At 53.2% G+C, this 26,520-nt stretch overlaps 11 protein-coding genes across 11 annotated transcripts; 7 read left to right on the forward strand and 4 right to left on the reverse strand.

Moving 5' to 3' along the window:
- Positions 1-148: 148 nt before the first annotated feature.
- Positions 149-777, reverse strand: RPS23 (40S ribosomal protein S23; the record flags this gene model as incomplete). The annotated part of the gene is made up of 3 exons (XM_049381806.1): positions 149-327; positions 409-657; positions 768-777. The coding sequence occupies 3 exons, from the start codon at positions 775-777 to the stop codon at positions 149-151; spliced, it is 438 nt and encodes a 145-aa protein (XP_049228513.1).
- A 339-nt stretch (positions 778-1,116) lies between these two features.
- On the forward strand, positions 1,117-1,932 carry J4E87_010233 (uncharacterized protein; the record flags this gene model as incomplete). The annotated part of the gene is made up of 1 exon (XM_049381807.1): positions 1,117-1,932. One exon carries the CDS (start codon positions 1,117-1,119, stop codon positions 1,930-1,932), a length of 816 nt encoding a protein of 271 aa, XP_049228514.1.
- A 518-nt stretch (positions 1,933-2,450) lies between these two features.
- On the reverse strand, positions 2,451-4,219 carry J4E87_010234 (uncharacterized protein; the record flags this gene model as incomplete). The annotated part of the gene is made up of 4 exons (XM_049381808.1): positions 2,451-2,692; positions 2,751-3,361; positions 3,409-4,030; positions 4,201-4,219. The coding sequence occupies 4 exons, from the start codon at positions 4,217-4,219 to the stop codon at positions 2,451-2,453; spliced, it is 1,494 nt and encodes a 497-aa protein (XP_049228515.1).
- A 940-nt stretch (positions 4,220-5,159) lies between these two features.
- J4E87_010235 (uncharacterized protein) lies at positions 5,160-6,500 on the forward strand (the record flags this gene model as incomplete). The annotated part of the gene is made up of 1 exon (XM_049381809.1): positions 5,160-6,500. One exon carries the CDS (start codon positions 5,160-5,162, stop codon positions 6,498-6,500), a length of 1,341 nt encoding a protein of 446 aa, XP_049228516.1.
- A 1,138-nt stretch (positions 6,501-7,638) lies between these two features.
- Positions 7,639-8,814, forward strand: CCP1 (heme peroxidase; the record flags this gene model as incomplete). The annotated part of the gene is made up of 2 exons (XM_049381810.1): positions 7,639-8,051; positions 8,103-8,814. The coding sequence occupies 2 exons, from the start codon at positions 7,639-7,641 to the stop codon at positions 8,812-8,814; spliced, it is 1,125 nt and encodes a 374-aa protein (XP_049228517.1).
- A 414-nt stretch (positions 8,815-9,228) lies between these two features.
- Positions 9,229-10,409, reverse strand: J4E87_010237 (uncharacterized protein; the record flags this gene model as incomplete). The annotated part of the gene is made up of 2 exons (XM_049381811.1): positions 9,229-10,076; positions 10,280-10,409. The coding sequence occupies 2 exons, from the start codon at positions 10,407-10,409 to the stop codon at positions 9,229-9,231; spliced, it is 978 nt and encodes a 325-aa protein (XP_049228518.1).
- A 375-nt stretch (positions 10,410-10,784) lies between these two features.
- GRX5 (monothiol glutaredoxin grx5) lies at positions 10,785-11,421 on the reverse strand (the record flags this gene model as incomplete). The annotated part of the gene is made up of 3 exons (XM_049381812.1): positions 10,785-10,948; positions 11,069-11,342; positions 11,395-11,421. 3 exons carry the CDS (start codon positions 11,419-11,421, stop codon positions 10,785-10,787), a joined length of 465 nt encoding a protein of 154 aa, XP_049228519.1.
- A 931-nt stretch (positions 11,422-12,352) lies between these two features.
- Positions 12,353-13,537, forward strand: J4E87_010239 (uncharacterized protein; the record flags this gene model as incomplete). Its single annotated transcript, XM_049381813.1, has 1 exon — positions 12,353-13,537. One exon carries the CDS (start codon positions 12,353-12,355, stop codon positions 13,535-13,537), a length of 1,185 nt encoding a protein of 394 aa, XP_049228520.1.
- Positions 13,538-14,016: 479 nt separating this feature from the next.
- Positions 14,017-15,399, forward strand: J4E87_010240 (uncharacterized protein; the record flags this gene model as incomplete). Its single annotated transcript, XM_049381814.1, has 1 exon — positions 14,017-15,399. One exon carries the CDS (start codon positions 14,017-14,019, stop codon positions 15,397-15,399), a length of 1,383 nt encoding a protein of 460 aa, XP_049228521.1.
- A 2,011-nt stretch (positions 15,400-17,410) lies between these two features.
- On the forward strand, positions 17,411-19,441 carry J4E87_010241 (uncharacterized protein; the record flags this gene model as incomplete). Its single annotated transcript, XM_049381815.1, has 1 exon — positions 17,411-19,441. The coding sequence occupies one exon, from the start codon at positions 17,411-17,413 to the stop codon at positions 19,439-19,441; it is 2,031 nt and encodes a 676-aa protein (XP_049228522.1).
- Positions 19,442-20,210: 769 nt separating this feature from the next.
- J4E87_010242 (uncharacterized protein) lies at positions 20,211-23,100 on the forward strand (the record flags this gene model as incomplete). The annotated part of the gene is made up of 7 exons (XM_049381816.1): positions 20,211-20,342; positions 20,395-20,461; positions 20,523-20,784; positions 20,839-21,003; positions 21,059-21,237; positions 21,290-22,340; positions 22,392-23,100. 7 exons carry the CDS (start codon positions 20,211-20,213, stop codon positions 23,098-23,100), a joined length of 2,565 nt encoding a protein of 854 aa, XP_049228523.1.
- Positions 23,101-26,520: the final 3,420 nt, after the last annotated feature.

Below are 26,520 nucleotides of genomic sequence, written 5' to 3' on the forward strand. Positions count from 1 at the left end.
ACTTTTCATATGCCGGGTAGAAGCACAGATAACCCCGATGTAAAGACTCCGGTAACCCCCCATAGTGATCCGCGGATTCCATCATTCGTTCATGGCGGGCTTGTGGTCCACGTTCGTTTCCTTCCTTGACTCCTTGCAGACGAGTCCTCTATGACCTGGGCTTCTCCTTCTTCTCCTTCCACAGTGCGGACAGACCGACACCGGAAACCTTGACGACCTTGAAACGCACACCGGGAATATCACCCTTGGCCTTGCCCTTACGACCGAAACCAGCAAGGAGGACCTCGTCGTTCTCGTCGACGAAGTTCAAGCAACCGTCGTTGGGAACTGGCAGATTATTAGCCCACGCTCTCATTGTTGCCACAGGCTCGTCGCCGAAGCCTCTTCAATCTCCGCATAGTGACATACCGAAAGCGGTGACCTTCTTTCCGTTCTTGATCAATTGTACACGGACACACTTTCGGATAGCGGAGTTGGGCTGCTTGGCCTCAACACCGACCTTCTCGAGAACGATGCCCTTGGCGTGGGAAGATCCACCGAAGGGAGACGACTTGTAGGCGGTTCCGAGGAGACGCTTCTTGTAGTGGAGATCGGCCCATCGTCCCTCGCGGCGATGGTTGCGGAGCTTGCGGGCGGCGTTGAGACCTCTTGGCTTTCCTGATGATGTTGTGAGCAACTACCCAATATACGCCCGTGTCAGGACGGCGAAGGCGTGGAATTGTGCATTTCGCGTCGATCGGGGGCTTCTGGAGGGAGTGGCTGCGTACCTTTACCCATGGTTGCGGTATTGACGACGGGTGTGCTGGGGGAAGTGTGGTTAGTATCGCGGACGTCGAAGTATTTTCGAGAGCGGCTGGAATCAGTGTGCGCCAGAGCCAAGCCCCACAGCTTAGCGGCGTTGGCCCGGAAGGGGTTAGCGCAGCACGGCCATCTTATCTTATCGGGCCATCGTCATCGCGTCTGGGGAGACCTCGGGAACATCAATGAACACCAGCACGTAAGCTCAAGCCAACAGACTTCAAGATTCGTAGTGACTAGTACAATTGCCCATCGCAACACTCACACATTTCTGTCACGGGAACTCAGCCTCATAACGCGCCCAGCGCATGCACTACTATGACTTCCAAAGACGACAAGAAAGTCACCAAGACGCAAACTAATCGCCTACCTGCGCCTGCGCTCTTTGTCGGGCCACCGTCACACAATGCCTCCAACACATCGCTGCACGAAGTCCGAACGCCTGCAAGGGCGCCTCTAGTCCGCCAGCGCTCACTCCTTTCTCCAGACAACAAGCGACCTCTTCCACCCACGACCACCAACGATGGCGACCACCTCAGCCTCACATCCACGAACCCCTCGGCGCCCTTCCAACGGCGACAAAGACAGCACAGCCAAGCCGCAGATGCCGAAGCATCGTCACGCGCAGAAGCGATATGGGCAGAGATGCAAAACACGTTGGAGGAGGTTGAGCTGAGCGCCATCAAGGGCCCAGGCATGACTGTCTTCGGCTCTGAACACTCTCGAGCACTAGATGAGCTGCGAAAAGCGCAGATAGAACTTGCGAAAGCATGGGCGCGCTCGGAAGAGGACGAACAGACACCCGAACAACAAAAGAAGTCACAGGACAGCAAAGCGAACGACTTGCAACCCCAGAGTCTTGCGAACCATCCTCATGACGGCGCAGGGTCAGGAAAAGGCGAGAAGCTGTTCGACCGGATCAAGCTGGAGGAGGAAACAGAGAAGGACATCGAGCTGAGTCGGAAGAGGAGAGAAGAGAACGACCGATACTTTGAGAAGGTGAACAAGGGTGTGCAAGAAGTCGTTGTAAGACTGGAAGAGGTTGCAAAGGCAATGAGGGGGGTTGAGAGCGAGAGCAAAGAGATCTGGGGACACGGGAGTGAAGACAGTATGGACACTGCGAGTGTTACTTGAAACGACGCGCAGCCTGAGCGGGAATTATCCCGAACACTATGCCCATAAACGGGCAGTGTGATTTCAGGTGGACTTTCCGATCTGTGTCCATCAACCAGAAAGACGCAGCACACGCTCTCGCACATCCTCGTCTTATCGAGAAGATGTACGCCTTCTATGGAGGCCTCTAGCAGAACCCACGTGCTCAACTGATGGGTTGTAGGCTTGGTGGTGATACATGAACAGACTGAAGGGCTGATGGAAGTCATCGGCAACAGCGACAAAAAGTACAACGTGGAAACACATTTACTCCACGCGCAATGGGACGTGCAATGGGTGGTATCTTGAGGTCGCTCCGCCGAGCAACACAGGTAGCCTGTCAGATCTAGTGTCACGATGATCAATGGCGGAATTAAAAAAGAGAATTATGTCAGCAGACTCAAGACTGCGTGCCTTCTTTTGCGTAATCTATATATGTGAGATTAACGCTTTACCGCCTCTGTTTCGTACTCTTTATCCATTACGTTTACACACACCGTCTACAAGAGATAGCGGTACTCTGGATTCAAATCGCCCATTTCGGTCTTTTCATACTCCGTCAACCCCACATCCCTGACGCTCTTATTCCTCTTTCGGTTCGAGAGACTGCACATGACAAAGTACGCGCAGCAACTTAGTGCACTGAGGCACACGAAGCCGATACTGATTGAGTATCCCCGCGTATACTTGGGCGCGTCTGTCTTCAGGAAAGAGTAGACGGCGATAATACCACCAATGTTACCTGTTGTGTTGGATTAGCATTCGATACCTCAGATATTTATGAGAGGTCGTTAACTTACCAAAGCCGACTTGCCATGCACTTCCTACAGCTCGACGGTGGTGGCCACCCAAGTTCATATTGAACCAACATACAATGACCGGCATGGCGGTGTAGGCTCCCATGGCGACAAGGAAGAGCGCTCCATACTGCAGGTCATGGTTGTCGTGTACGGTAATCAGAATAGCGAATCCAGCGATGCACACAGCGATGGGGAAGATGGTGAAAAGGAATCGGTGTTTGAGCCTGTCCGAGAACCATGCGACAAGCATCGAGAAACCAAAAGCGGCGGCCCATGGAGGAACACTGTGTAGCTGTGTCTGGATCTTGGAGTAGCCATAGCTCTGGATGATGGTGGGAGAGAAGTAGGCGTATCCATAGGCAGGTACGATCAAGCCGAAGTACATGAGTCCGCCAATGAGGATCTTGGGGTCCTTGAACACATTTACAACGTCCTTGGCCTTGATAGGTCGTTCACGTGCGGAACGTCCTTGGTCGATTTGAAGTCTGGCTTTGACAAACGCGCGTTCGGGTTCCGAGAGCCACTTCACTTCTTCCGGGAAGTTTGGGAGCAGGAAGAAGAAAGCGAACGAAACCAGAACGGTCAAGAGTCCTTCCAGAATGAAGATCCATCTGCCAGAGTCAATGATTTTCAACACAAATGCACGCTCGAAACATACCTCCAACCCTGATATCCGCGCATGCCGTCCATCTTGCCAATGGCAGAAGCTAGCAGTCCACCAAAGGCCCCGGCCAGAGTCGTTGAACTGAAGAAGAACGAATACCGCTTCTGCGCCTCGTGTCTACGGTACCACATACCAATCAAGTAGAAGGCACCCGGAAACATGCCTGTCTCGAACACACCGAGGAAGAATCGAGTCGCAAGCAGGCCAGAGTAATTTTGCACAAAACCTTGCAGCATAGTAACGAGACCGAAACCAAACATGCAGATACTGAGCCAGACGCGAGGTTTCATCTTTTTGAGGAGGACATTGGACGGGATCTCGAAGAGGATGTAGGGGACGAAGAAGATGACCAGAGCAGTGTTGTAACGATTATCTCGTGCCAGATCAAGTTCCTCGCTGAGGCCAAAGACGTTTGCGTTTGCAATGTTGACACGATCCAGGAAGGCCAGGAGATACATGATGCAGAGGAAGGGAATGACATGGAGATCGATCTTGGTCACGAGTTTGGACTCCGTGGTGTTGGGCGGACATGGGACAAGCGCCGGGTCGTCGTCGTAGGTATTGTCATAGTGAGGAATTGGATCTGTCTTGTCCACGTCCGGAGACGGCACGTCTTCTGCGAATGATCAGTATATTTCAACGACTCTGTATATATGACGAAGAGCGTAGGGGGATGCGATTATGATCTATGCGACATGAAGCTGACGATGAGCTTGCAGCTGACAAGATACGTCAAGCATTCCGCGGGAGTCATCGGGGCCAGCTTAGCAGAATGCGGCGACTTACTCTCTTTCCTTCCGAACATGACGACGGTCGGTGGGCTTGACTCTATCCTAGTGTTCGGGAGTAGGTCCGATGCCAAATTCACACTTGCATGGCACTTGCAGAGGCGGGAGCGAACGTAATATATCCTGGAAAGCGGACAGTGAAATGGAGTCACAGCGAAGGCCGAGGTCGCTGGTACCCTAGCACAAATCTGACCACTCTCGCATCGTCGACGCTCGCCAACCCCGCATCTCTGGCTTTGGCTGTTTGCCCATGCATGCGTAAGCGATGGAGGTCCTCATTAGGAAGCTGCGCTGCCGGTCGCCAGCGCGAAGTCACGGGTACCCAAGGACATGGCGCAAACACGGCGTGCAACTAATCGTCGACCGCTCGGCTTTGGAACAAGCAAAAAGACAGGCGACATTGGCCGGCTCAAACCTGCTGGAAAAGGACCGTAAGCGTGCGCCTCGCGTGTGATGTAACCATGTGATCAGCAGTGTGGCGCCGGGCCTAAAGGGAAAAGATGCGTCGGCACGTATTGATGCGGAATAGCAAGCGCGCATCTTTCCGCATGGCATTGTCGGAACAGTTGCAGAACTCCACCTGCAGACGTTGTTTCGGCCAGGTACTGTCTGGGCTGATGTCAACTGGGGACTGTCGACATGGTGGTGAAGGGCGTGTCGGCGGTCGCTGAGCAAAGGCCAGGTTTTATATCCGAAGGGCCAACCTTGTAGTTTTGGTTTGGTCGGGCAAGCTGGTTCGGCAGCCGACATCAACTCAAGCCTGGGCGCGCGGAAGTCTCAGCGTCGTCCACACTCCTTTCCCTGTGCCTCCTCTCCTTCAGCCTCTCGACCCTGCACTCTCAATCTCGCCATCTTCCCAGCACCGCATGCCAGGCCCGACCCACGACGTGGAAGTGTGACTGCGAGCGACCCGTTACCCGTCGACGATACCCCGAGCGGCTGGCCTGCTGACCCGAGATGGTGAATGCCAAATATGTCGCCTTTACCGTCAACAAGCAGACTCCCTTCTTGCAGACGCCAGACCAGGCCTATGCCACCGTAATCAACTGCCGGCGGCCAGGCGGGAAGCGCGCGGGGCTGGCGCACGAGGTGCGATCCCACAATGTGCCGCTGGCCATGGTCGAAGGCAGTTTGAAGCGCAAGCGGGGCGATGAGTCCAGGAAGGACTCTGAGCAGGCGGGCAACCCGGCCGCCTCTTTCGGAAACGATGCGACTCCACTCACTGCGGCACCGGCCCGTCCACTGCTTAACCAGCAGTGGCAGCAGCGCAAGCCGACGAGGTTACGAAGGGGCAAGATCCTGTCCAAAGGCGTCGATCTGGACTGCTGGTTCATCATACTGTCCTACTCGGACCCTGCGCAGCTGCTCGAGATGCGTAGCAAGATTGCCTCATGCTACCGGTTTTTGCGGGATAACCCCATGCTCTGGAAGCATAGCAGGGTTTACTATTACGGAACCGACATGCCGGACCCACCTCCAGGTCTCACCGAGTTCCAGTTCGCCCACTTGCGCCATGGGCATGGCTGTATGGACTGCGGCGCCCCAAACACTCGCAAGACCTTCTGGGCCTTCCTGCGCCGCATGTGCAAAGACTGTCTCAACACCCAAGTCATCAGGGAATACGATGCTGTTGCCCAGCTGAGAGGTCCAAACGGCGAAGACGTATCCTATATCCGCGCTGCCTTGCCCAGTGGCATCTTCGATTCATGGGGTAACTTTGTCGGCGTGGGACCAGCGAGTACGCATGCGCTGAAGACCATCTACTTGCGGTCAGACGTGCAGAAGCTCGTTGCCGAGTTCCACAAGGAGTCCAGAGAGAGGGACCCCAACACAGAAGAGACGGCTACATGGTGGACTGAATGGCTTGCTGACAAGGCCAAGAAGGTAGAAGAGCGCCAGATGTTTGCAAAGAAGATGGAGCAGTGGGAAGAGATGCAACGCACGGCTAGAACTTCTGACTACACTGCAAAGAAGTTACGGCGCAAGAACTTCTTCAAGGAAAAGGCGTCCCAACTCGATCCACCCATCAGTATCAAAGAGCTAGAAGCGTGTCCGGCATACAAGCGTGCCATTACCATCCCCAAAGACCCCAACAGCACCTCCTGGGATCTTCTCAAGCCCAAGATCGTAAAGGAAGCCGCCGAAAATGCGGCCAAGAGAAACATGGAAGAATCGCGGCCGGCAACGGCATCGACGTCCGGCATCTCTACGCCTACCGGCAGCCTGGATGGTTACCCGCACACGCAGCCGTATCTCGGCATGATCATGGGTATGCCTCCGCACAATGGCATGTACTGATCATATTTTCTTAAGAGTTCACGCTGGGACGAGTAATACGCGAGAAAGCTAATGTTTCGGGTAATGATTGCATTAATGTCATGGCACTGGAGTTGGAAATTTGGTATGGCTTCTGGCTTCTTCACGCACACAAACCCAAGTGAGCATTTCTTTGCAAGGCGTTTATCAAGACTGGGAACTGCATTGAAGGACAAAGGATAGCAGGCGTTAACTGTATTGGCTTCTTTTTCATTACCGATACGTATCGTACGCCCTGGATATAATTGAATCGAAATTTTGCTTGACAAATACCTGCGCCGAGGACAGTGAGGTACCACAGCTGGATCGATAAAACTGCCTCTTCGAGCGATGCACCCACTTTTGTCGTTCACGCCGCTCATCGGAGAGCAACGGCATGTGGGCATGGCACGAGTCATTTCCGGTGGCTTAGTACACGAAAGCTCTGGTTGGCCACCATGTCCTACCCAGGATAGCAAGCAGCGACGAGACACCAGACATCGTCTGTAACACCACGTGTCGAGCGTGGCAATATCCACTGCTAAGGATATCAGACAAAGATGCCGCAGAGCCTCATCAGGTACCCCTCATCTCGCTCGCTGGCCTGCGTCGATCGACGCCACCACAGCGAATCACAGAGCGTGGAAGTCGGCTTATGCACGAGGACAAAGCCCAGCCCGCGCAGCTACAAAACCACGGGTCTCCCTGCCTGATAGTCTCAAACTCGAAACCGTCATCTGCTAGAAGCGTGGATTATATAACCCAATCGGCGGAAATGGCTTCACGATCGGAAAAGTGTCGCGGCGGCATCAGATATCGTAATCCCAAGGGTCCAGACGATTATGCCCCGTAATGCGTCTGATTGGTGCAGAGGCTATCAAAGTGGGTCGATGCCGTTGTTTCCAGAAAGATTGTCGCCATCTGAGTCCGAGGCAACGAAACATTATCTTTAAAAGCTTTCCCGTGCCTACGCCCTATTCGCGTTTGTGTTTTCACTTTCTTTGACCTTCCTGCCTTTGTGCTACTCTCAATTGACCTTCTAAGAGGCAAACTGCTCCACAAGTAGCCTATCAACAGACATCCAGCTGTTGCACAAATTGTTCTGCTCGACCGACTCGATCTCCCATCCACCGTCTGCACAATGGCATCTGCCTCGCGAAACTTCTCTCGCGCCCTGCGCACCGCCGCTCCCTCGTTCCGCACCACCTCGACCCGCTCCTCTGCCCGCTTCGTCGCGCCCACACAGAACGCCTTCCGCAACCAACGACGCGGATACGCTTCTCAGGAGGATGGACCAGACAAGCATGAGGGCAACCCAACGGGCCTAGCCTGGGGCGCTGGCGCTCTCCTTGTCGGTGCTGGTGTATACGGCCTCTACACATACAAGCCAGAGTTGTTCGGCCAGACCAACAGCAGGAAGATCTTCACACCCAGGTTTGAGGACTACCAGAAGGTCTACAACCACATCGCCAAGAGGCTTGAAGAGCACGACGACTACGATGATGGCAGCTACGGTCCCGTTCTTCTTCGCCTTGCATGGCACGCCTCGGGAACGTGAGTATTCTACTCTCTTGTCTACCAGACACATGGACTGACAGAAAACAGCTTCGACAAGATGACAGGAACTGGTGGTTCCAACGGCGCTACCATGCGCTTCGCCCCCGAAGGTGACCACGGCGCCAACGCTGGTCTCAAGGCCGCCCGCGACTTCCTCGAGCCCGTCAAGGAGGCCTTCCCATGGATCACCTACTCCGATCTGTGGATCCTCGCCGGTGTCTGCGCCATCCAAGAGATGCAGGGCCCCAAGATCCCATACCGCGCTGGCCGCACCGACCGTGATGTCTCCTTCTGCACACCCGACGGCCGTCTGCCCGACGCCAGCAAGGACTCCAGCCACATCCGCGCCATCTTCGGCCGCATGGGTTTCGACGACCGCGCCATGGTCGCCCTTTCCGGTGCACACGCCCTAGGTCGCTGCCACACTGACCGCTCTGGCTTCGACGGCCCCTGGACCTTCTCTCCCACCACCTTAACCAACGACTACTACAAGCTCCTTGTCGAGGAGAAGTGGGCATGGAAGAAGTGGAACGGCCCCAAGCAGTTCGAGGATGTCAAGACCAAGAGCTTGATGATGCTGCCCACCGATATGGAGCTTGTTAAGGACAAGAGCTTCAGGAAGTACACCGACCTGTACGCCAAGGACAACGACGCTTTCTTCAAGGACTTTTCCGAGAGCGTCATGACTCTGTTTGAGCTCGGTGTACCGTTCCAGCAGCCTGAGGACCAGCGCTACGTCTTCAAGAGCTCGTTCGACTAAGTCTGTGCGAGATTGGGAGAGAAGCATTGGGGGTTACTTTGAATCAGAGATATCCATCTAGACTATTAGACCGTTGCTTTAGTTAAAGGCAGCATGCGCTAGATCACTTTTGGAGGTTATACATTTATTGTTACATGCTTTGTAGACTTTGGAAATACAGTATACGAACAAGACGTTGTGAACATCGTCCCTCTCCGTCGTGTTTTGGGAATTTGGCTGAGTTGCGTTGTGACGATGGACGTAGATGAGAGAAAATTCACTTCAACTGAAGCTACCCCATATACCGCGACTCATGTGGCAGCTGGCATGCCCATATTGCGTAGATAGTCTGTAGCTTCCAAGCCATCATAGTTGCTTGCGCTCAGGCCATTGGAGTGAGTTTTTTCTCCCTCGAACACGCATCGGCCTGCACACTCAGTCACTCTTCAGCGCAACAGCAAGTTGTGCCGTCTTCTTCTTCCAGTACGCCTGATGTTCCTTTTCAATTTCACGCATGTCACTCAATTCTTGCCTGCCCAGTTCTTTCACCTTCTTGTCTAGGTTTTCGATGTCATCATCAGGGAGCCTTGTTGGAAGAGGCAGGGTGTCCTTGCGATACCTCGAGGGCTGGTATATGAACTTTGGAAACATGGTCGTTGGAATGACGGCGTTTTTGTCACGGACGTTTGTTGATATTTCTTCTTCGAGGAAGGTAACGCGCTTCCGGTTGGTACGAGACTTGTCCTGTGCTGGAGAACTCTCGTGCTCGGAAACGAAGAGCGTGGATTCGGCTTCAGTGACTTTCGATGGCGAAGATGAAACAGGTAAGACCGATCCGTCCGATGGCTGCTTGGTAAATAGCATATCTTCCATAGCCTCCTTGCCTAGACATGCCGCTCCTAGCTTCCAGATCTCGCCGAGAACAACCTCCCACTCCTTCTGCAACTTCGCTAGTTTGGCCGTCTCTTTAGTGATCAACTCATCGTAGTGGATCATGCGAGTCTCAAGTGTCTGATCAAGACGTACACTCTTTCCCTCACTGTCAGTGCGCCTAAGTGATAGGGTGAACTGAGAGATGGGTTGGTAGAGCTGAGTGGCTAGGCGCTCGTACTTTGCTGGGGCAGAAATCTTGAGGGGCGAGCTAATGAGGTCCTTTTGGTTACTGTTGCGAGTAACGGTCTGCAGGGTACTTTCGTAGAGGGTATGAAGAAGCTTTTCCAGGGTCTTGTTGATCCTGGAAGAAGCTGTCTTGTAGAGATGGCGACGGTACTTATCGCTGGCATCTGTGCAGTATGATATTAGCGGTCTGTGCTCAGCACATGAGAGAGCTTAGCTGTACCTTTGAATTCTACGCCTAGAGGATGCATGTTCGAAGAACTCTTTCTCACTACTCTCTTCTCTACGCTTGAGTGAGACCCGGCGCTCAGCAATGTGGTAGCGTCAGCATCGTCCCTGGTGAACCTGGAGTTGCTGATATTCGTCTGACGTGTGAGGTTGCCTTGTTCCCTGAAAGCACCCTGGTTCCTGAAAACGGCAGCAGCGGATACCGTCTTCTTCGCCGGTGGGCCCATGTTGCCGCGCGCCCGCAGTTCAGGTACGTCGCGCTCGACCTCCATTCAAGCTACCTGTGTTTGGGGGTGTCGAGGACGCGTTGCGAGTACTGAAAGAGGTGAAGTCGAGCTTTGGTGCAGACGCAAAGCTTGTGGGTTGTTCCGGCTCCGTTGAGGAAGGCGCGTGGTGACAACGGAAAGAGCACTCATATTAGCCACATCATAGAAGGGCAGGAATTGGTTATTTCCCCTTCAAATAGTGTGTGATTTGAAGTATATCAGGCATCCCAGCCATGAAGTTCATGCGTGTCTTGCTCTTCGTATGTATACATATAGTTGTTACACGGGTGACAGAAGCTGGCTAGACATTCGCAACCAAAGCGATAATGTGTGGCATAAATTCCATGCGCCTCTTCTATTCGCCGTTGTATTATCTACCTCTTAGGGTGCCTGTCCCTCGGCTGGCACAACTACACCCTTCTCTTCCAGCATCTTTGCAAGCGATCCATCTTGATGCATCGACATCAGGATGTCACAGCCACCGACAAACTCCTTGTCAACGTACAGTTGCGGTATGGTTGGCCACTCGGAGTATTCTTTGATACCTTTTCGAATTTGTCAGCATGTAATGCCCCGTTGCCCATCCTGCAGCCACCCGAAATGCGCTGCAGGCTCGAGTCCTACGGCCATGTGGCCAAACCGGTGTGGGAACCGTGAAAACGTACCTTGCCTCAGATCCTGGTCTTCCAGCACGTTGAAGGCTGTGAACTTCTCCGGATCTACACCTTGCATGCCCAAAATCTGTATGCTGGCTCTCGAGAAGCCGCATTGTGGTGTCTCTGGTGTACCCTTCATGAACAGAACAACAGGCGATGATGCGACAGCCTTGTCGATGGCAGACCGGACTTCATCGGAGAGTAATCGTGCTTGGAACGGTGTGAGGAATCGTGCCGAGGGGATGGGTCGAGCTGTGCTGGCGCGGGTGGCGGCTCGGAAGGCCTGGTGACCGTCAGATTGAATTTATACTTAGACGTACGTTTCAGGAGCTTACCGAGGGAATTGCGCGTCTTGCAAACATCATGGGTGGTTGGAGTGGTGTAGGGGAGAAGTTCGGGTGAAGCGATCACCTCCGCTGTTCGCCGCACCCGAAGTTTTGGATGAGGTCACAACGCCAAGGCCGCTGAATCACCAACCTCCCATTCGTCCTTGTTCACTTTGGCTCCTCCATATATCGACCGAATAGTAGCCACGATGTGAAAATACAAAGCACATGGCAGATGATCAACGCTAGGTACTATTGACGAAATGTCGGCTCACTAAAGACTGTCTACACACTGGGGCTTCGCGATGGCCAATAATCCCAAGGCTAGACTCACGGTGCATGTTAACTAACGCCTTTAGACCTCAGCGAATGTAGACACTACTATCGCCACAATGAATTCCGTCGCGTCAACTTCCATCAGATGGTCTGCATCACACTGTTCGTTCCAGAGGAGGGCGTGCCTTCGACAGGCTACAAGACCTCGTGATGCGTCTCATATCTAGGAAGACAATATCCGACCTTCTTCGTGGGTATGTGCGAAACAATACACAAGCAACGAGCCATCATTTGGAAACCTCGTTCCCATGGTAAACATTGGCAATCGAGGATGCTAGCATTGAACTTGATCTACTTGATCTATACTCGGTTTGCTACCCTCATAACGCTCATGTGTGTTAGCAGCGTGTGACCGGCAGATCACGTCTTTTACTCACGTGCGATTGTCAACTGATATGCACATTTGAGGAACACGGTCACTTGATAAACTTGTCCAAGGATATCAACAGTGAGTGTGGCCTCCCAGCGTTCGATAGGATTACTGCCAAGCTCACCCGAACCTGATTCGTAGGCCTCTACCACCCTCATCCTCACATGGTTTTTCATCCCATGCGTCTTTGTCCCCGGCAGGACTCCTCTGCAACATCATGGTCTTCCCATTGGCTCCGCGACAGTGGAAACATCATACAATATGACTTCGGCGGAGCAAAGCTCGCATATATTCCTCAGCATACCATCAATAAAGTATCTCCGGGTGTTGCTTGAAGAAGATCTTGTTACGGACTCTGAACTTCCCGTAGCACAGAAGAGGGTCACCTCAGGATTTGCAAATTCACCTTACCTCGCAAGCTTCCTCCGCGCCCAATTCCGACTGGAAGGTCTATCCCAGATGCCAACACAGGGACGATTTCATCAGCAAATCGATGAAGCCCACACTGTCCCTATCTCCGTCAAAAGTCGCCTGTACGATAGCTTACGGTCGAACGTCTACGAGATGCAGATCATGTTTCCCGGAACTAATTTCCCTTTACCCCCAGGCCAAGATCTCGTCATCAAGCAAGCATATTCGCATGCAACCGAATGCGGTACGGACCGCAAATTCCTCCAAGCGCTTGCCAATGACAACATCTCACATCCACATATTGTGACTTCCTACACTGGCTTTGAGTTCAGGACAACACATTACGTCGTCAGCGAGCGCGGCTCAGAAAACCTTTTAAAGTTCATGACGAAGTATACTGACGGCGCTCAAGCAGGTCTTGACTATGTCTGGGTTGTTCGTCAGTTCATGGGCCTTGCAGACGCTCTCTCAAAGATACACGGGCCTACTACGAAAGGTAATAACGGGCTCTACCGCAACATTGGACTCGACAATATCCTGGTCTTCGCCAAGAACGATCTGAACCTGCAAGACAGTATCCTGAAGTTCTGCGGCTGGAGTTATGCAAGAATGACTGATAGAGAACGGAATGAAGAAACCAGTGAAGCATCAAGCGAACAAGCAAGCGACAAGCCGATTATTGGAACCTACAATGAACACAAACCGTCGGAGGTCATCCGTGGCTGGAACATCGCAGTATCTCGTGACATCGAGTGCCTAGGGTTGGCCTTTCTGGAAGTACTCGTATGGTTCCACGAGGGTGAGGTCAAGATGAGTGACTTCGTGGAGCAGCACCGATACCGTTGGAATGATACTGGTCCAGGTGGGATGAGGCTTGCACGTACCGTGCAGCAGAAGATGAAAGAGATTGGCGATAGAGGCGCTGAGTGGAAGACCGTGGTCGATATCATTGGCCAAATGCTACAAGTGGACGTGGTGAATACTAACAGAGCAAGTGATGTAGTCACTGCTCTGGGCAGCCTCTTAGACACTTAGTAGGTCGAGAACTCTTGGAGATGCATTTCTGGAAGTCGCTCAAAGATCAAGCACTTTTATGGTGAGTCTCAACCCGTTCATTCTGAGATGTTTCCTTTGTCCGTGCAGCTCTGGTTTACGGCAATGGCAGGTTCACAAATCTTCAACTTGAATACTATATCCTCCATACGATCATGACTCTTGTGAGTAATAGGCACGCCAACTTCTCTCCAGTACTGTAAATATCCGTTTCTATGATCGCGAGCGTCTAACAGGTCACATAATCAGTACTTCGATGGAATACCACCTTCACTTGCGTAATCAGACTCTCATTCACCCACAAACAACAATCACTTCAGATCCATGTGAGCTCACCATGAGTGCAGACTTGGTGTTTGGTGATTGTTGAATAATAGAGGTCATAAAGAAGCCCACTGGATGCTACGCATCTCCTCTCCAATATCTCATTTCTTGTTCTATCGCACCTCTCCTGTTTCATTATGGGAAAGCCTCTAAAGAACTACAATGATATAATGGCAGCGTATAGGACCCGGCTGGTAACCAACACTACCACCGCAAAATTCGGCGACAAGACATTCGAATTCTTTCCGTTGACAACCATCCGCGAGGTTGCTTCTGCAAGCAGCGTCAGTGGTATTTTCCACTTCTCCGGGCTTGACACCGACACGGTGTACGGACTGAAGAATAGGATCCGGTCAGGCGGTGAGCGTTTGTTTGCTCTCGCTATCTACTGCGGTCTCTCACCACCTGACATGGTTTTCGTCTTGACAAACTGCAATGATGATGCCCTTCCCTTCTCGCCAGACGACTGGCTTGGAACGACCGAAGAACAATCAGACTTGGTCTACAGTACTATTTGCGACGCGCAACATCTCTTTACTGTCCCTGAACTTCACAGATCTCAATACAGGACCAATCTCACGGGTTATGCCATTCCGATCGAATTTAACAGAGGTGTCAAACCCGACATTGGCGAAGGTTCCGGAGGGAAAGTCTACAAAGCCAGAATCCACAACAGCTGTGCTCCCTTTTTACGGGAGGACCAGGGCCCTGATGACTGGTCTAGATACCTTGCACTCAAAGTCAGCAAATTTCGGGAAGATGCTGAACGGGAATGCGATTTTCTCGAGAGTCTTGCCCGGTTCTCCGGTCCCCACGAGCACATCACTACGTTCTACACTGGCTTCGTATTCGAGAAGAAGATATACCTCATCGCTGAGCTAGCGGATGGCAGTGTAGACGAGTTCATGGCGAAGTACCCTGAACGCCGGGCTGTCGACGATCTGGATCGTGAGTGGCTTTCGGAACAGCTCCGGGGCCTTGCGAGTGCTCTAGACGTTGTTCACGGTCAAATGACATACCATCATCACGATATCAAGCCTACCAACATCATAGTATTCAACGATCCTGCCGCTGACGTGAAACACAGGTTGAAGTTCACGGACTTCGGCTCCGCAGGCTATGCCGGGTGTATCGATGCGACCGGACGTAGTGCAAAATCGAAGATCAAAGGCAACACACCAACGCTGCCACCGGAGACGTACAATAACGGGTCAAGCTCTCGTCCACATGACATTTGGTCGCTAGGATGTGTCTTCCTCGACATTTTGGTGTGGTATTGGAAAGGCTGGGAATTTCTGAAGGAGTTTCGTTCCGAGGTGGAAGAAGAGAGCGTAGCTTGGTGCTATTACACTGTAGAGGATGGGAATGTGACGAGAACTGAGGCAGTTTCGGCTGCTCTAGATGAGCTTGGGCGGACTGAAACTGAACTCGTTCATGTCATAAAAGACATGCTGGAGATCGACCCAGGCTGTCGGCCGAACGCAGCCAGTGTGTTGGAGAAACTGGGTGCGGTAGATTAGCAGTTACATGGACTCGGATACCCAGCGGAGAAGGAGTTTTCAAATCCTTGACATATACACCCGTTCGCACAACAAACCTTTTGACGAACTACGTGTCTATGAGCCTACTCGGTTCTATTTCACAGAGATGAGATACCCTTGGCTAATTCGGTACGGCTCGTGGCAGCAGTAGCTGTTCGTATGGCGCAAGCGTGCGTACTGGTGAGAGCGGCACGTAAAAGGATGCTCGATTCGCTTCGTACTCAGGATACGAAAACAGCGCATTCAGAGATTGTACCATGTGGATGACCGATTGCCGGTGGCTGCTGAAGCTTAAAAAGCTGCGTCGTTCATGATGTACGCTGGAAGGTCGTCTATTTGGTGGCCACGATTAGATATGTTCCTTTGACGGGAAAATTGCAGTACGGCTGATGTTCTAAGGCGTCCCGTTCATGTTTGAACTTCGTTGTATTTATCCGTTCTGATACCTGGACAAGACCGGACGGCTGAAGAATAACGAAGTGAATCAATCAATCTGCTTCACCTCGCAGCAGCGGTTGATAGGTATCTCGCCGAAACTGCGCGAAGACCCGAAAAGCAGCGACCCCTCTCGCTGCCTCCATACTGGCCTGAACGTATTCCCGGCCTTCGTGACGTCCCGATCGCGAGAAACCAGTGTCATGATGAGCTAGTCATCAGATATCGACGATGTAATGCTCCAGCAGGTGGGGTGGACCTAGGTTGCACTGCATTTTGGTGTCGGAAAATCCAAACCCGACGTTGACGAGGCGATCGAGGTCTCGTTAGACCGTCTGCACCTACGCCTCCTCCAGGTTGCCGGCTAAAGTCGTAGTGATGAAACGGAGCCTCAACTGGTGCCGAGCCTAATGTTGGTATATTGCGGTACTGCCCTTTGATGACATGTTGAGCTGCGTGTAGGAAACATGATGCCGATGCTGTCCACGGAGGTTGTCGATAGCTGTAGCGGATGCACAGTTTTCTGGTCGATGTCTGGGTAATAACACCACTTGTGCAAATTTCCTTCTCTTTCCGAGAGATTGCGGGCACAGGTCTCTACACGAGATACGCCGGTGGCCCATTACTCCACTACTTTCGAGCGCGGGATGCCGCTCATGGTAAAGCCGGTAGGGCTGAAGTTTGCGATGCGACGCCTCCACTGTATTGCGGGTGCAGCCTCGTGCAGTTCCAGAGCCAGCCTCGCACAAGCGGTGCGCCTATAGGGAGTACCGATATACGCCTATCCGAGTACCAAGCTCGTATCTGTGGTGTTGTTGCTGGGCATTTCAAGCCTCGAGGCGTAGATATGGTATTCGGTTGTCGCCTCAGGCCTTGGATGTCACTACGACAGACGCTACCCCCCATTCTCCACCAATCCCCACAGATTCGCGTCAGCAATAGACGAAGGCGATGGAGGTGATATACTTGGCGCACGAATACCTTGACTGATGGCAAATCAGATGATTGGTGCGAAATTGGCGGCTTTTGCGACGGTATGGCGAGTCTACGGATAAATTCGAGCTCCAGCTATCGGCGAGCGCACCACGGTGCCCGCGCTGGTCCGTTCACTATCCTACTGCCCCGAGCAAGCAACGCCTAGTGGCCTTCCTAACGGCATATTCACCGTCCAGCCATAGGACGGCTTTAGAGCCAACAGACGCGCGGGTTTTACGGAAGCTTGGTGCTTCCACCTGCTCTTGACATGGTACTATCTCACTATCTTCAAACCTCACACACATCGCGATTAAATCCAGACCTGGTCCTGCATCCCACCACCCCACGGATGAATCTACAGCGCTCAGTCTGAGACGTCTGTATTTCTCCAGACACAGCCCCCACCACCGCCTCATACTTTTCGACGTTTCGGAAATGGTAGCGACGGTTGCCGGAGTCCGCCAGTTGTATACCGCCCGTCGCATTCTCGCCGAGATCCAGCATCGCATCAACGGCTTCAACACGTACGGTTAACACTACTAAGCAGAACAGCGCACAACTCTACTCACCCATGGCCACCATGGTGCAAACCGGGAGCGTGACCACCTCCCGTCTCAAGGAAGGCGCGGTCATAGACGTGCAGGAGATCCCGAACGGCGCCCGGCCGGCGCTGCTGATCCTGCATAATGAAGGCGAGGAGGACATTGTAGGCATCTTTGCGGATGTCCTGGGCCAGAAATGGGAGTCGGCGACATCCATGGACGAAGCGCTGGCAGGACCACGGGAGACGGTTTACGGGCTAAGCAGCGGGCTGGCCAAAACGCAACTGGACGCTTGGGACCGCTCTAGGCTGTTGGTCAACACACATCGAGTGGACGGCGGTCATGAACTGGACGAGAGCATCACCGACCGCTGCGACTACGAATACCTCTACACGCGCGCGCCCTTTTTCCGTCGCGACGTGTCGCGATACCTCTCTTTTGTCCTGGGCCAGATCGGGCCCCACCGCGACCTCACCAAGAAGGCGCGCACGACGCTGATATCGACGACGTTCCCCGATGTGCACGCTGCACTTCCCAATCTTGACATTCTGTCGGTCGGCGCGGACGCCATCGAGATCCGAGTCGACCTGCTGGAGGAGCCCCTACCAGATGGAACGGTCAGCAAGATACCCAGCTTGAAGTATGTCGGCGAGCAGGTCATGGTGCTGCGTCAACGCACGGAGCTGCCAATCATCTTCACTACGAGGTGCACCAAGGAAAATGGCCGGTTCCCCATGGACGACCCCTCCCTGTTCTACCGATACCTTGCGCGCGCGATACAATGGGGTTGCGAATACATTGATGTGGAATTGTGGCTGCCAGAGGAGATTAGGAGGAAGCTGGCCGAGAACAAGGCGTGCACCAAGATCATCTCGGCGTTCCACGACTTTTCGGGCAGCTTCAAGTGGACCTCGCCTGAAACACAGCGCCTGTTCGAGATGGGAGCGGTGTATGGGGACATTGTCAAGATGTACGCACTGGTCAATTCGATGCAGGAGAACTACGAGCTGGAATATTTCCGGTCAACTATTCAAGCCAAGTATCCTCATCCTCCCTTCTCTGGCCTCAATATGGGCCCCATGGGCCAGCTATCAAGGACGCTGAACAAAATATTCACCCCGATTACTCATCCACTGTTACCCATGATTGCGGCGCCTGGCCAACTAAGCGCAGCCGAAATTAACGCAGCGCTCCACACAATGGGCCAGATGCCTAAGCAGGACATCTACGGCATCGGCAGTTTTCGATCAACGTCGCAAGCCATGTTCTTTGAGAAGTGTTTCAACGAGCTTAGTCTGCCACATTCGTTCGGTTTTGCAGAAAGAGCTCCGAAGGCTTCGATTGAGCACATCCTCCGACGCAACAACTTTGGCGGTGCCTACATCAACCCGCCGTTGGCAGCCTCGGCGCCGTACCTGCCTTCCCTTTCGAATGCTGCTCGGGCCATCGGACAAGTTGATACAGTGTTAGTGCCTCCCGGGACCGGTAACGCCTCCTTCATAGGAGACAACACGCGGTGGAAGGGTATACGTGCGACACTGACTCGCGATTTTGTCCCGTCGGCGTACAGTGGACAGGCAGCATTGCTGCTCGCCAGTAACGAGGCTGATGCGTCGGCGTCGATATTTGCACTGAAAAATCTAGGGATCGGGCCTATATATACCATAGGGTTCAAGTCCCACGGGCCCTTATCTACTGACGTGTCACCGGTACGATCGGTAGAGGACGTGAAGCGCCTGCAGCAGCCATTCGTTATCATCTCGGCTCTGCCTGCTGAGAAGTCGCTACTGGTGGTGCCCCTGCTGAAGCACTACAGGGTTGGCGGAAGGAATGGAAGCCCCAACGGACATGGGTGCACAGGAACGAAGGCTGCAGGCAAGGTGTTCGTCGACTTGGCCAGTGGACCCCGAAAGGCCGACCCGTTGGCAATCGCGACGTCGGCGGGATGGACAGCGTATGGGATTGCGGACGTCTCAGCGTGGACGACGGTTGAAACGATCCGGAAGCTCGTGGGGCAGAACGTGTGTTATGACTTTGTGCGTCTGGCGTCCGGAAGGGGGCATTTTTAAATCAGCAATTAGCAATTCGCAATGTACATTTGATGATTGATACGTCTTCACATGCGGCGTGACAGGAGCGAGGCAGCCGTGGCACCAGGGATGGCGGGTGGTGGACGGGGCCCTCGTGGAAGCTGTAACCGGGGACGGGGCAGCAGCTAGCACTAGGGCGGGGCACGTGATTGGGCGGCGGGCGATACCCCGGATTTTCTAGAACACATTGGTGCAGTCCGGCGCTACAGGCTGCAGCTACGCCGAGACGAGCTGGGTGCGTGCGACGGGCGCAATCTACGTGCCAAATTGCCAGTAGCTGCATGGCTGAGAACCGAGGCACGGTGCGCCGTCTGGGACGGCATGCGATGGGCGATTTCCTGACGTGCGGCTAGCCTCTTACCCCAGTGGCCTCATGATGGCCGTGTTTTTGCTACTCGACTCGGCCCAACGGTTCCAAGCCTCGCTCGTCTGCATGGGCTGCTCTACCGCGCATGGCTAGATACCCCGAGATCGTCGTCACGCGTCCAAAGCTCCCCAGCGGTTCCATCACTACCTCTTCCTAGTCACTGCACACGCTGAGTCGCATCCGAGTGGGCGCGCACTCCCGCCAGAGCAAGCCTCGCCGTCCGCGCACCCCCTGCCTGTCTCCACTGCCATAGGCCTTAATTTGAACCTACATCTCACGCCGTGCTGGGGCGTGCTTTCTTCTTCCTACCGTCCAGTTCGCCATCATCAACATCACTTGCAGCCAGAGAATGCTTCTGGTCCACTGCCCTGTAGCGTCGCCATGTCCACCGAAGTTTCCCAGTCACTGGCCGCAATGGCAAGGCCCCAGATTGGCATCGACCGACTACCCGCCCGCCGCGTCTCCAACGAGCCCCGCGAGGCCATGAACTGCAAAAGCTGTCGAAAGCGAAAGGTGGTGCTTGTCTGCTTTTTTCGTCGTCCCCACGTGCTGACCCAAATTCAAGATCAAGTGCAATCGTACACGGCCGACCTGTGAAGCCTGTCAAGTGTTCAACTGCCCGTGTATATACGGTATGCTCCACCCGAAACACTACGCGAGTGCATCCAAACATGGACTGACAGCCACGTCCAGACGCTGTTCCCAAGAAGAGAGGCCCCAAGACCGACGTTCTCGAGGCCCTCTTGAAACGTGTCGACGGCCTGGAAAAGCGCTTGGTTTCCGAAGGCAAGAGCGATGACCCAACCGAGACCGACCCCACCTCCCAGGACAACACCACCTCAGCCGACGTCAAACGAAAAGATCTCGCATCCTCACAATCGCCGCACGCGTCCTCGCCCCGTCGCGCGAGTGGCACCAACCATGCAAACCAGTTGATGTCGCCCATCGAGCCAAGGTACCTACTAGCAGCCTGCCATTCTCGCCCCTGCACATTGCTAACAGCATCTAGTATACAGTCCCCGACCCTGGCTCCCGACCTACTTCTAGACACATATTTCGCCAGAATCCATGGAAAGCCCTACTACATCCTGGACGAGTCGACCACGAGACAGCGACTGCAGGCCAATCAGCTTCCCGGCCACTTAGCCTATGCTATTTACGCCGTGAGTGCCAGGTACGATTCGCCCATCCCTGAGTATTCTTGATCACAATTAATATATGTACCCCAGATATGCACCCCACTTCGGAGGATACAGCTCTGCAGTGCGCATCGGGCAAGAGTATGCCCGTCGCGCTCGGCTGGAACTCGAGATAGATGAGCCCTCTATCGAAACCTTGCAGACGCTCATGCTCCTCTCGCAAGCAAGCTTCCAGCTGGGCAAAGGCAAGAAGACCTTCATGCTGCTAAGTACGAAGTCACTACTGTCTACACTTTGCGCAAGACTGACTCCGCTCTCAAGATTCTGCCATCAGCATGGCCTTTGCGCTCGATCTGCATCGCGAACTACCGACCGGCATCAAGGTCACACCCGCCGAACGCGAAGGACGACGCCGGCTCTTCTGGTCATGTTACCTCATGGACCGCTTCGCTGCAACCGGCTCTAAGCGACCCTCGTTAATTGCGGATGAATCGATTGTGCTACGATTACCGAGCTGGCAGCTGCACTCTGGCGCAATGCTAATAGACGGAGACTACTTTCCAAACGGATGCAATTTGCAGTTCATGGGCGGCACTGGAAAAGGTGGACAAGGAAGCATGGGTATGCTCATTGGCATAGCTCGCATCCTGGGTATAACAAACCGCTACCTTGCAGCGGGTGGTGTTAAAGGCGATTCACATTTCCCTTGGCACTCATTATCCAACCTATCCAAAATTCGCCAAGAGCTCGACATATGGGCATCGGAGACGCAGGACACTTTCACCTCTATCGAAGCTCTCTTTGGCCAACCCGACAGCACCATACTTGTTCTCAGCAAGTTGATCTACCATCTTATACATTGCCTCATCTACCGGCCTTTCCTCCCTGTGGACCTGGCTGAGCTGTCCGGGACCTCGCAGCACCAACCCTGGCAAATAGAAGCGACCAACTTATGCTTTCTTCATGCTAACGCAATTGCCGAACTCGCCGAGATAGGAAGGGCCTCCTCCATTATAGATTGGCCAGCTTTTGTCGGCTATTGTATATGCACGGCTGGCACCATTCATGTACATGGAGCACATTACCCAGGAAGAGAAGGAGAGGTTTTCTCTGTCAGTGCAGAGTTTCTGTCTCGAGAGATGCAGCAGCTATCCGAGCTTCGTTTTGTTTGGGCTGGGGCCCAGCACCAGCGCGACACGCTGCAAACCATCTACGGATGTCACACAGAGCTAGTCCAGTCGTTGGCGAGCAATCCCATGCGCTATGCTCCGGTCTTCCAACTTGAGGACTTCTTCGACAGATATCCGGGCCAGGTCTTCGACGGAGCGCACATTACGTTTATGGACATTGCGGTCGAATCCATTCAAGAAGGGTAGAGAGCCAGACCATTCCCTATATGTTCATAACGCTAATAAACTAGTAGCCTTGCCACTTTTAACATCGAACAACGGAACAACATGTACATGACCAGCGGCGTCATCGGGAACGCTCAGGGCTACCAAAAGCATTCCGCACCCTCGCAACAACCACAATACTCCAACGCACACCCGAACAAGAGAAGGAGAGCCACGACTTCATCCTCGAAACCCCAGGCCCAACCACAAGCCATTCCCCCAACACCCACATCAGCCACTCATCCTCCCACTGTCCATACTCACCGACCGTCGGATGCTAGTACCTCGGAGTCAAACTCGAACCCAAGCCCGGGAGACTCTAGGACACATCCTAATGACTCCGGTGCACGACCTTACACCCCACCATTGCCAAATAACTCCCTGAATCCACCGAATGCTAACGGTGGCGGACTTGCTCTTCCATTCTCGCCGAACTTCTCGTTTTCTCCATTGCCGCAGTTTGCGAGTCTGGCGCCATCACCGGTGTCGCGTGCAGCGAACCTCCACCAAAACCAGGATAACAACCATGCAATTCATTTCGACCCTATGCTGAGCATGCCAACGCCGTACGAGCAGCACCCGACCCCCGGCGCAGGGAGCACATCGGGCACATCGGTGCACACAGACCCTGACAGCAAGGACCCTTTCCTCAGCTTGCTGGAACAACTTGCCGAGAACGAAGTCAGCAGGGGCGGTCCAAGCGAGCTGGACTTTTTCTTGAGCGGACAGAGCACCTGAGCTTACTGCCGCTTGCGCCGAAATCAAGGCGGCGAAGTATGAACTCCCGCAATATCACAGCGGAACCGCGGAACGACCGTGCCACGATCATCACAAGGGTTTAAATTTGGTTGTGTCTTCATTTCACAGTACATTTTGTAGTAGCTTCGAGAGCTATCATTTACGGCTCATCATCGACCGGCTTGGTCCGGTCCGGGGTCTTGCAACCAAAACCAGCGCGGCGCAAAACAGAAGGAGTCGGAATACAGGAAGGCTAGCTTCACAGCCTAGGATCTACGGAAAACGAATGTCACGGCCGCCATATGTAAAAATGTATAATATCATCAATAACAATTGAGCAGGTGCTCTCAGAAGAGCAATCGATAGCAGTAAGTGCCGTCAGCTCCACATGGACCAGACAATCGTCAAACGAGTACCACCACCTTGCGGACAAGGTACCGTTGATTTCCTTAGACGCCCACACCAGAACCCTAGTGTCGGCGTCGAAGTGGAGGCCCGTATTGAGTGCTGTGTGTCATGACGGAGAGCGGCCTCGGTGCCTTTATCGGCAGCTCAGCCGCTAGAGTGCGGAAGCAGGCCGTATCGAGTCAAGGTGCAGGGTGACGGCTTGGTGTTCGCGTTGACGCTAAGCATACCCCGGTTCGATGCGCATTAGCGGTGTATCTCGCATACGAGTAACCCGGGGTTCGGCGCTGTCATGGGGGATCTCCAAACACTCGTACTCCAGGGACCTGCCTTGCTTGGGTGAGATGGTCATGAATAGCATCAGATCAAAACACACCACCTCCTTTCTAACTGTCTAGAACACTGATTGACACGGAGCGGTGAGTCCGTAGCATGATTCTGGACGCTCGACGCAGGCACGAGGTGTCTGTGCTATGCAGGTCACAGCCGTTTTGGCCCTCCCCTCCGCCGCACTACAGCACAGCAAATGTCTCCACACCGTGGCTTGCAAAAGTGTGTGCGCTTGTAGAGTGCGAATCCGGGGAGCATCGAATCCTTCGTGACGTTAACGCGGAGAACGCGCTTCCGGTGCCTAATGTGCCTACCGACAAAAAATAACGTTTAGGTGCGATGAATCGTCGTCACCGCCGAACCACGTTCTGGAAGGCACAAACTGCCACTCACATGGGCGGAAAGGCGTTCGCGCCACAGGAGACAGCTGCTAGGAACCAGGTTGCTGGCAAAACTCTAAGTGGTGGAACCGAGATTCTCCGCTTTACAGCATTGCGGCATCTACTGCAGGGTCCATTAACGAACGAGAATGATGATATTGTTGGAACGTCAGCAAAGCTCATTTCCTGTCACAAGTCATTTCGTGTGTAAAAGGTGTGCTGGCTAGCTAGTAGCTTAGTTGCGATAGGTTGCAAATGTGGGTCCGATGGTGCCGGTGGTAATGCACGGTGAAGATTCGGACAGCATGCTAGATGATGGTTAGGAAGCCACCCCGCGAAAAGCTCCAAGCGAAGGCGGGGAGGACCCGTTGGTCCTTTGCTGTCAATGCAGGGCTGCCAGGGCTGAGCGGCAAATGAAGTGGGAAATGAGCTTGTGATGAGAATTGGCAAACTCGCATGATCCAGTCGCTAGCGATTGCAGTTTCACCCCTGCTCACAGCTGCAACATCTTTTACGCCAACCTGAGAACAGGGGTGGAACGACGCAGGCAAGTCTAGTCGGAATCAGTATCGGCAGTAGTATCGCTCAGAGGCACACGGGAGTCCGTGGGACAACAAATCAGCCTTGATTCGAGTAGACACATATAGGCCTTGTACGAAAGGATATCAACTATCTACTGAACAACTATGGGATGTGGCTTTTACTTATACCTGCCGATACGGATCCGAATTGGATCTTATTTGGATCTCGGCTATGGTGGACTACTTGATGAGCTGCGAGGTTGAATCGTTACAATACACAACACGATACAAGATAGTCTCTATACACTGAAATGCTTGCAATTGTATAAGAAAAGACTGAGCGAGGATGAAATGGGTGGGCTACTGGGAGTTGCAGATTCCATTGTGAGTACTGAAATTATGTAATCTAGCGAGAAGCCCCCTTGGTGTTCATGCTGGGCGTGATGGAACTTATCTAGTCATCGGCTCACGGTTCTGGTTGTCCTTTCGATTGCGTCGCCTCTGTTTAGACTGTAACTTTAGACTGGCATGTCGTAAACCAACTTCATGGTGACTTGCTCAGCTTGCTTGAAGGTCGCCTATAAAGCCTGTTAGATCTTGAGTTCAAGCAAATGCTGGGCTACTCACGTTTAGCATTGAGAAGTGCAAGCAGAATCCCTGAATGAACCGCCAGCCTGTTCACAATTGGACCGACTAGGAGTATCTGCGCATCCATTACTCCCTCCAAAATTGCAGCACCCTGCATTGACCGATGCAGCCGTAATGGCAGTTACGAGTAGAAAATTGAAGAACTGCATCTTGGGAAGTATTGTTAAGGTAAACGAATTCTGATGGTATGGTTTGCGTTGGTATGTATTGGGTGAGGATAGTGAGGTACTTCTAGATGGACTAGAGCTTGAGATATATAGATAGGTCACCTCTTTCTCACTTGGCTCGGAACCTCGCGGACATTGTAGGGCCGAGTAATTGCTTGCGAATTTATCAAGTGAGCGAGAATACCCTACTTGGCTTTGTATAGGCACGTCATTCAGCTTACATCTACCTAGTAGACAGAAAACTACAGGAAATCCGCTGCTGTTACGGATTGTGCAAATGTCTGTAAAACGTTGAAGTGACTTGCTCTCCAAGCCATGAGAGCTTAGAGCAAGTCTATAAGGCCTTAACCGAACTCTGCTCTAGCGGCCTGTGAGTTTCTGATGAAGCAGTGACGGAGAACTGGCTGAGCGAGAGCTTACGGCAGCTCGGTGCTATCGCGGTACATTACGCCGATGTTGCAGCTGTGGGCAGAGGCTAAACTGCAATCGGTAGCGACTGTAACGAGCGCCAGCCACGCAATGAAAGCTGCCAGTCTGCCAACTACTCACCTAATTAGCTAGTCGCTGCTTCACATTAATTACATTACAACCCTTGTCGTTGTACACTGCTACGTTGAGGTGTGATGGATGAGGTGTACGTAGTAGTTGTTCGTCTAGGCATATATCGCACCCGACACCCAGGAACGCCGCTGACTAGAACAACTCTAGAAAGCGATGGCCTGACCTATACCACACGTTAATATGAAGCGTATCGTCCACTTACCAGGGTCGCAGAATCGATATGAAGATCGACTATGATCATCCCTTTCCATGCCACGCTTCGGGTAAAATCACGCTACGAACGTCAACCCTCTGTATCTTGCTCATGTACCTTGCTCACGTTCGAGCAAGACTCAGGCACGCGCACATGTATTGTACACGTAGCAATCGCCCTTGTACACACACACACACACACACACACACACACAC

The sequence above is a fragment of the Alternaria ethzedia genome (assembly GCF_023757985.1).
Source record: "Alternaria ethzedia strain BMP 0044 chromosome Unknown scaffold_44, whole genome shotgun sequence".
Lineage (NCBI taxonomy): Eukaryota > Fungi > Ascomycota > Dothideomycetes > Pleosporales > Pleosporaceae > Alternaria > Alternaria ethzedia.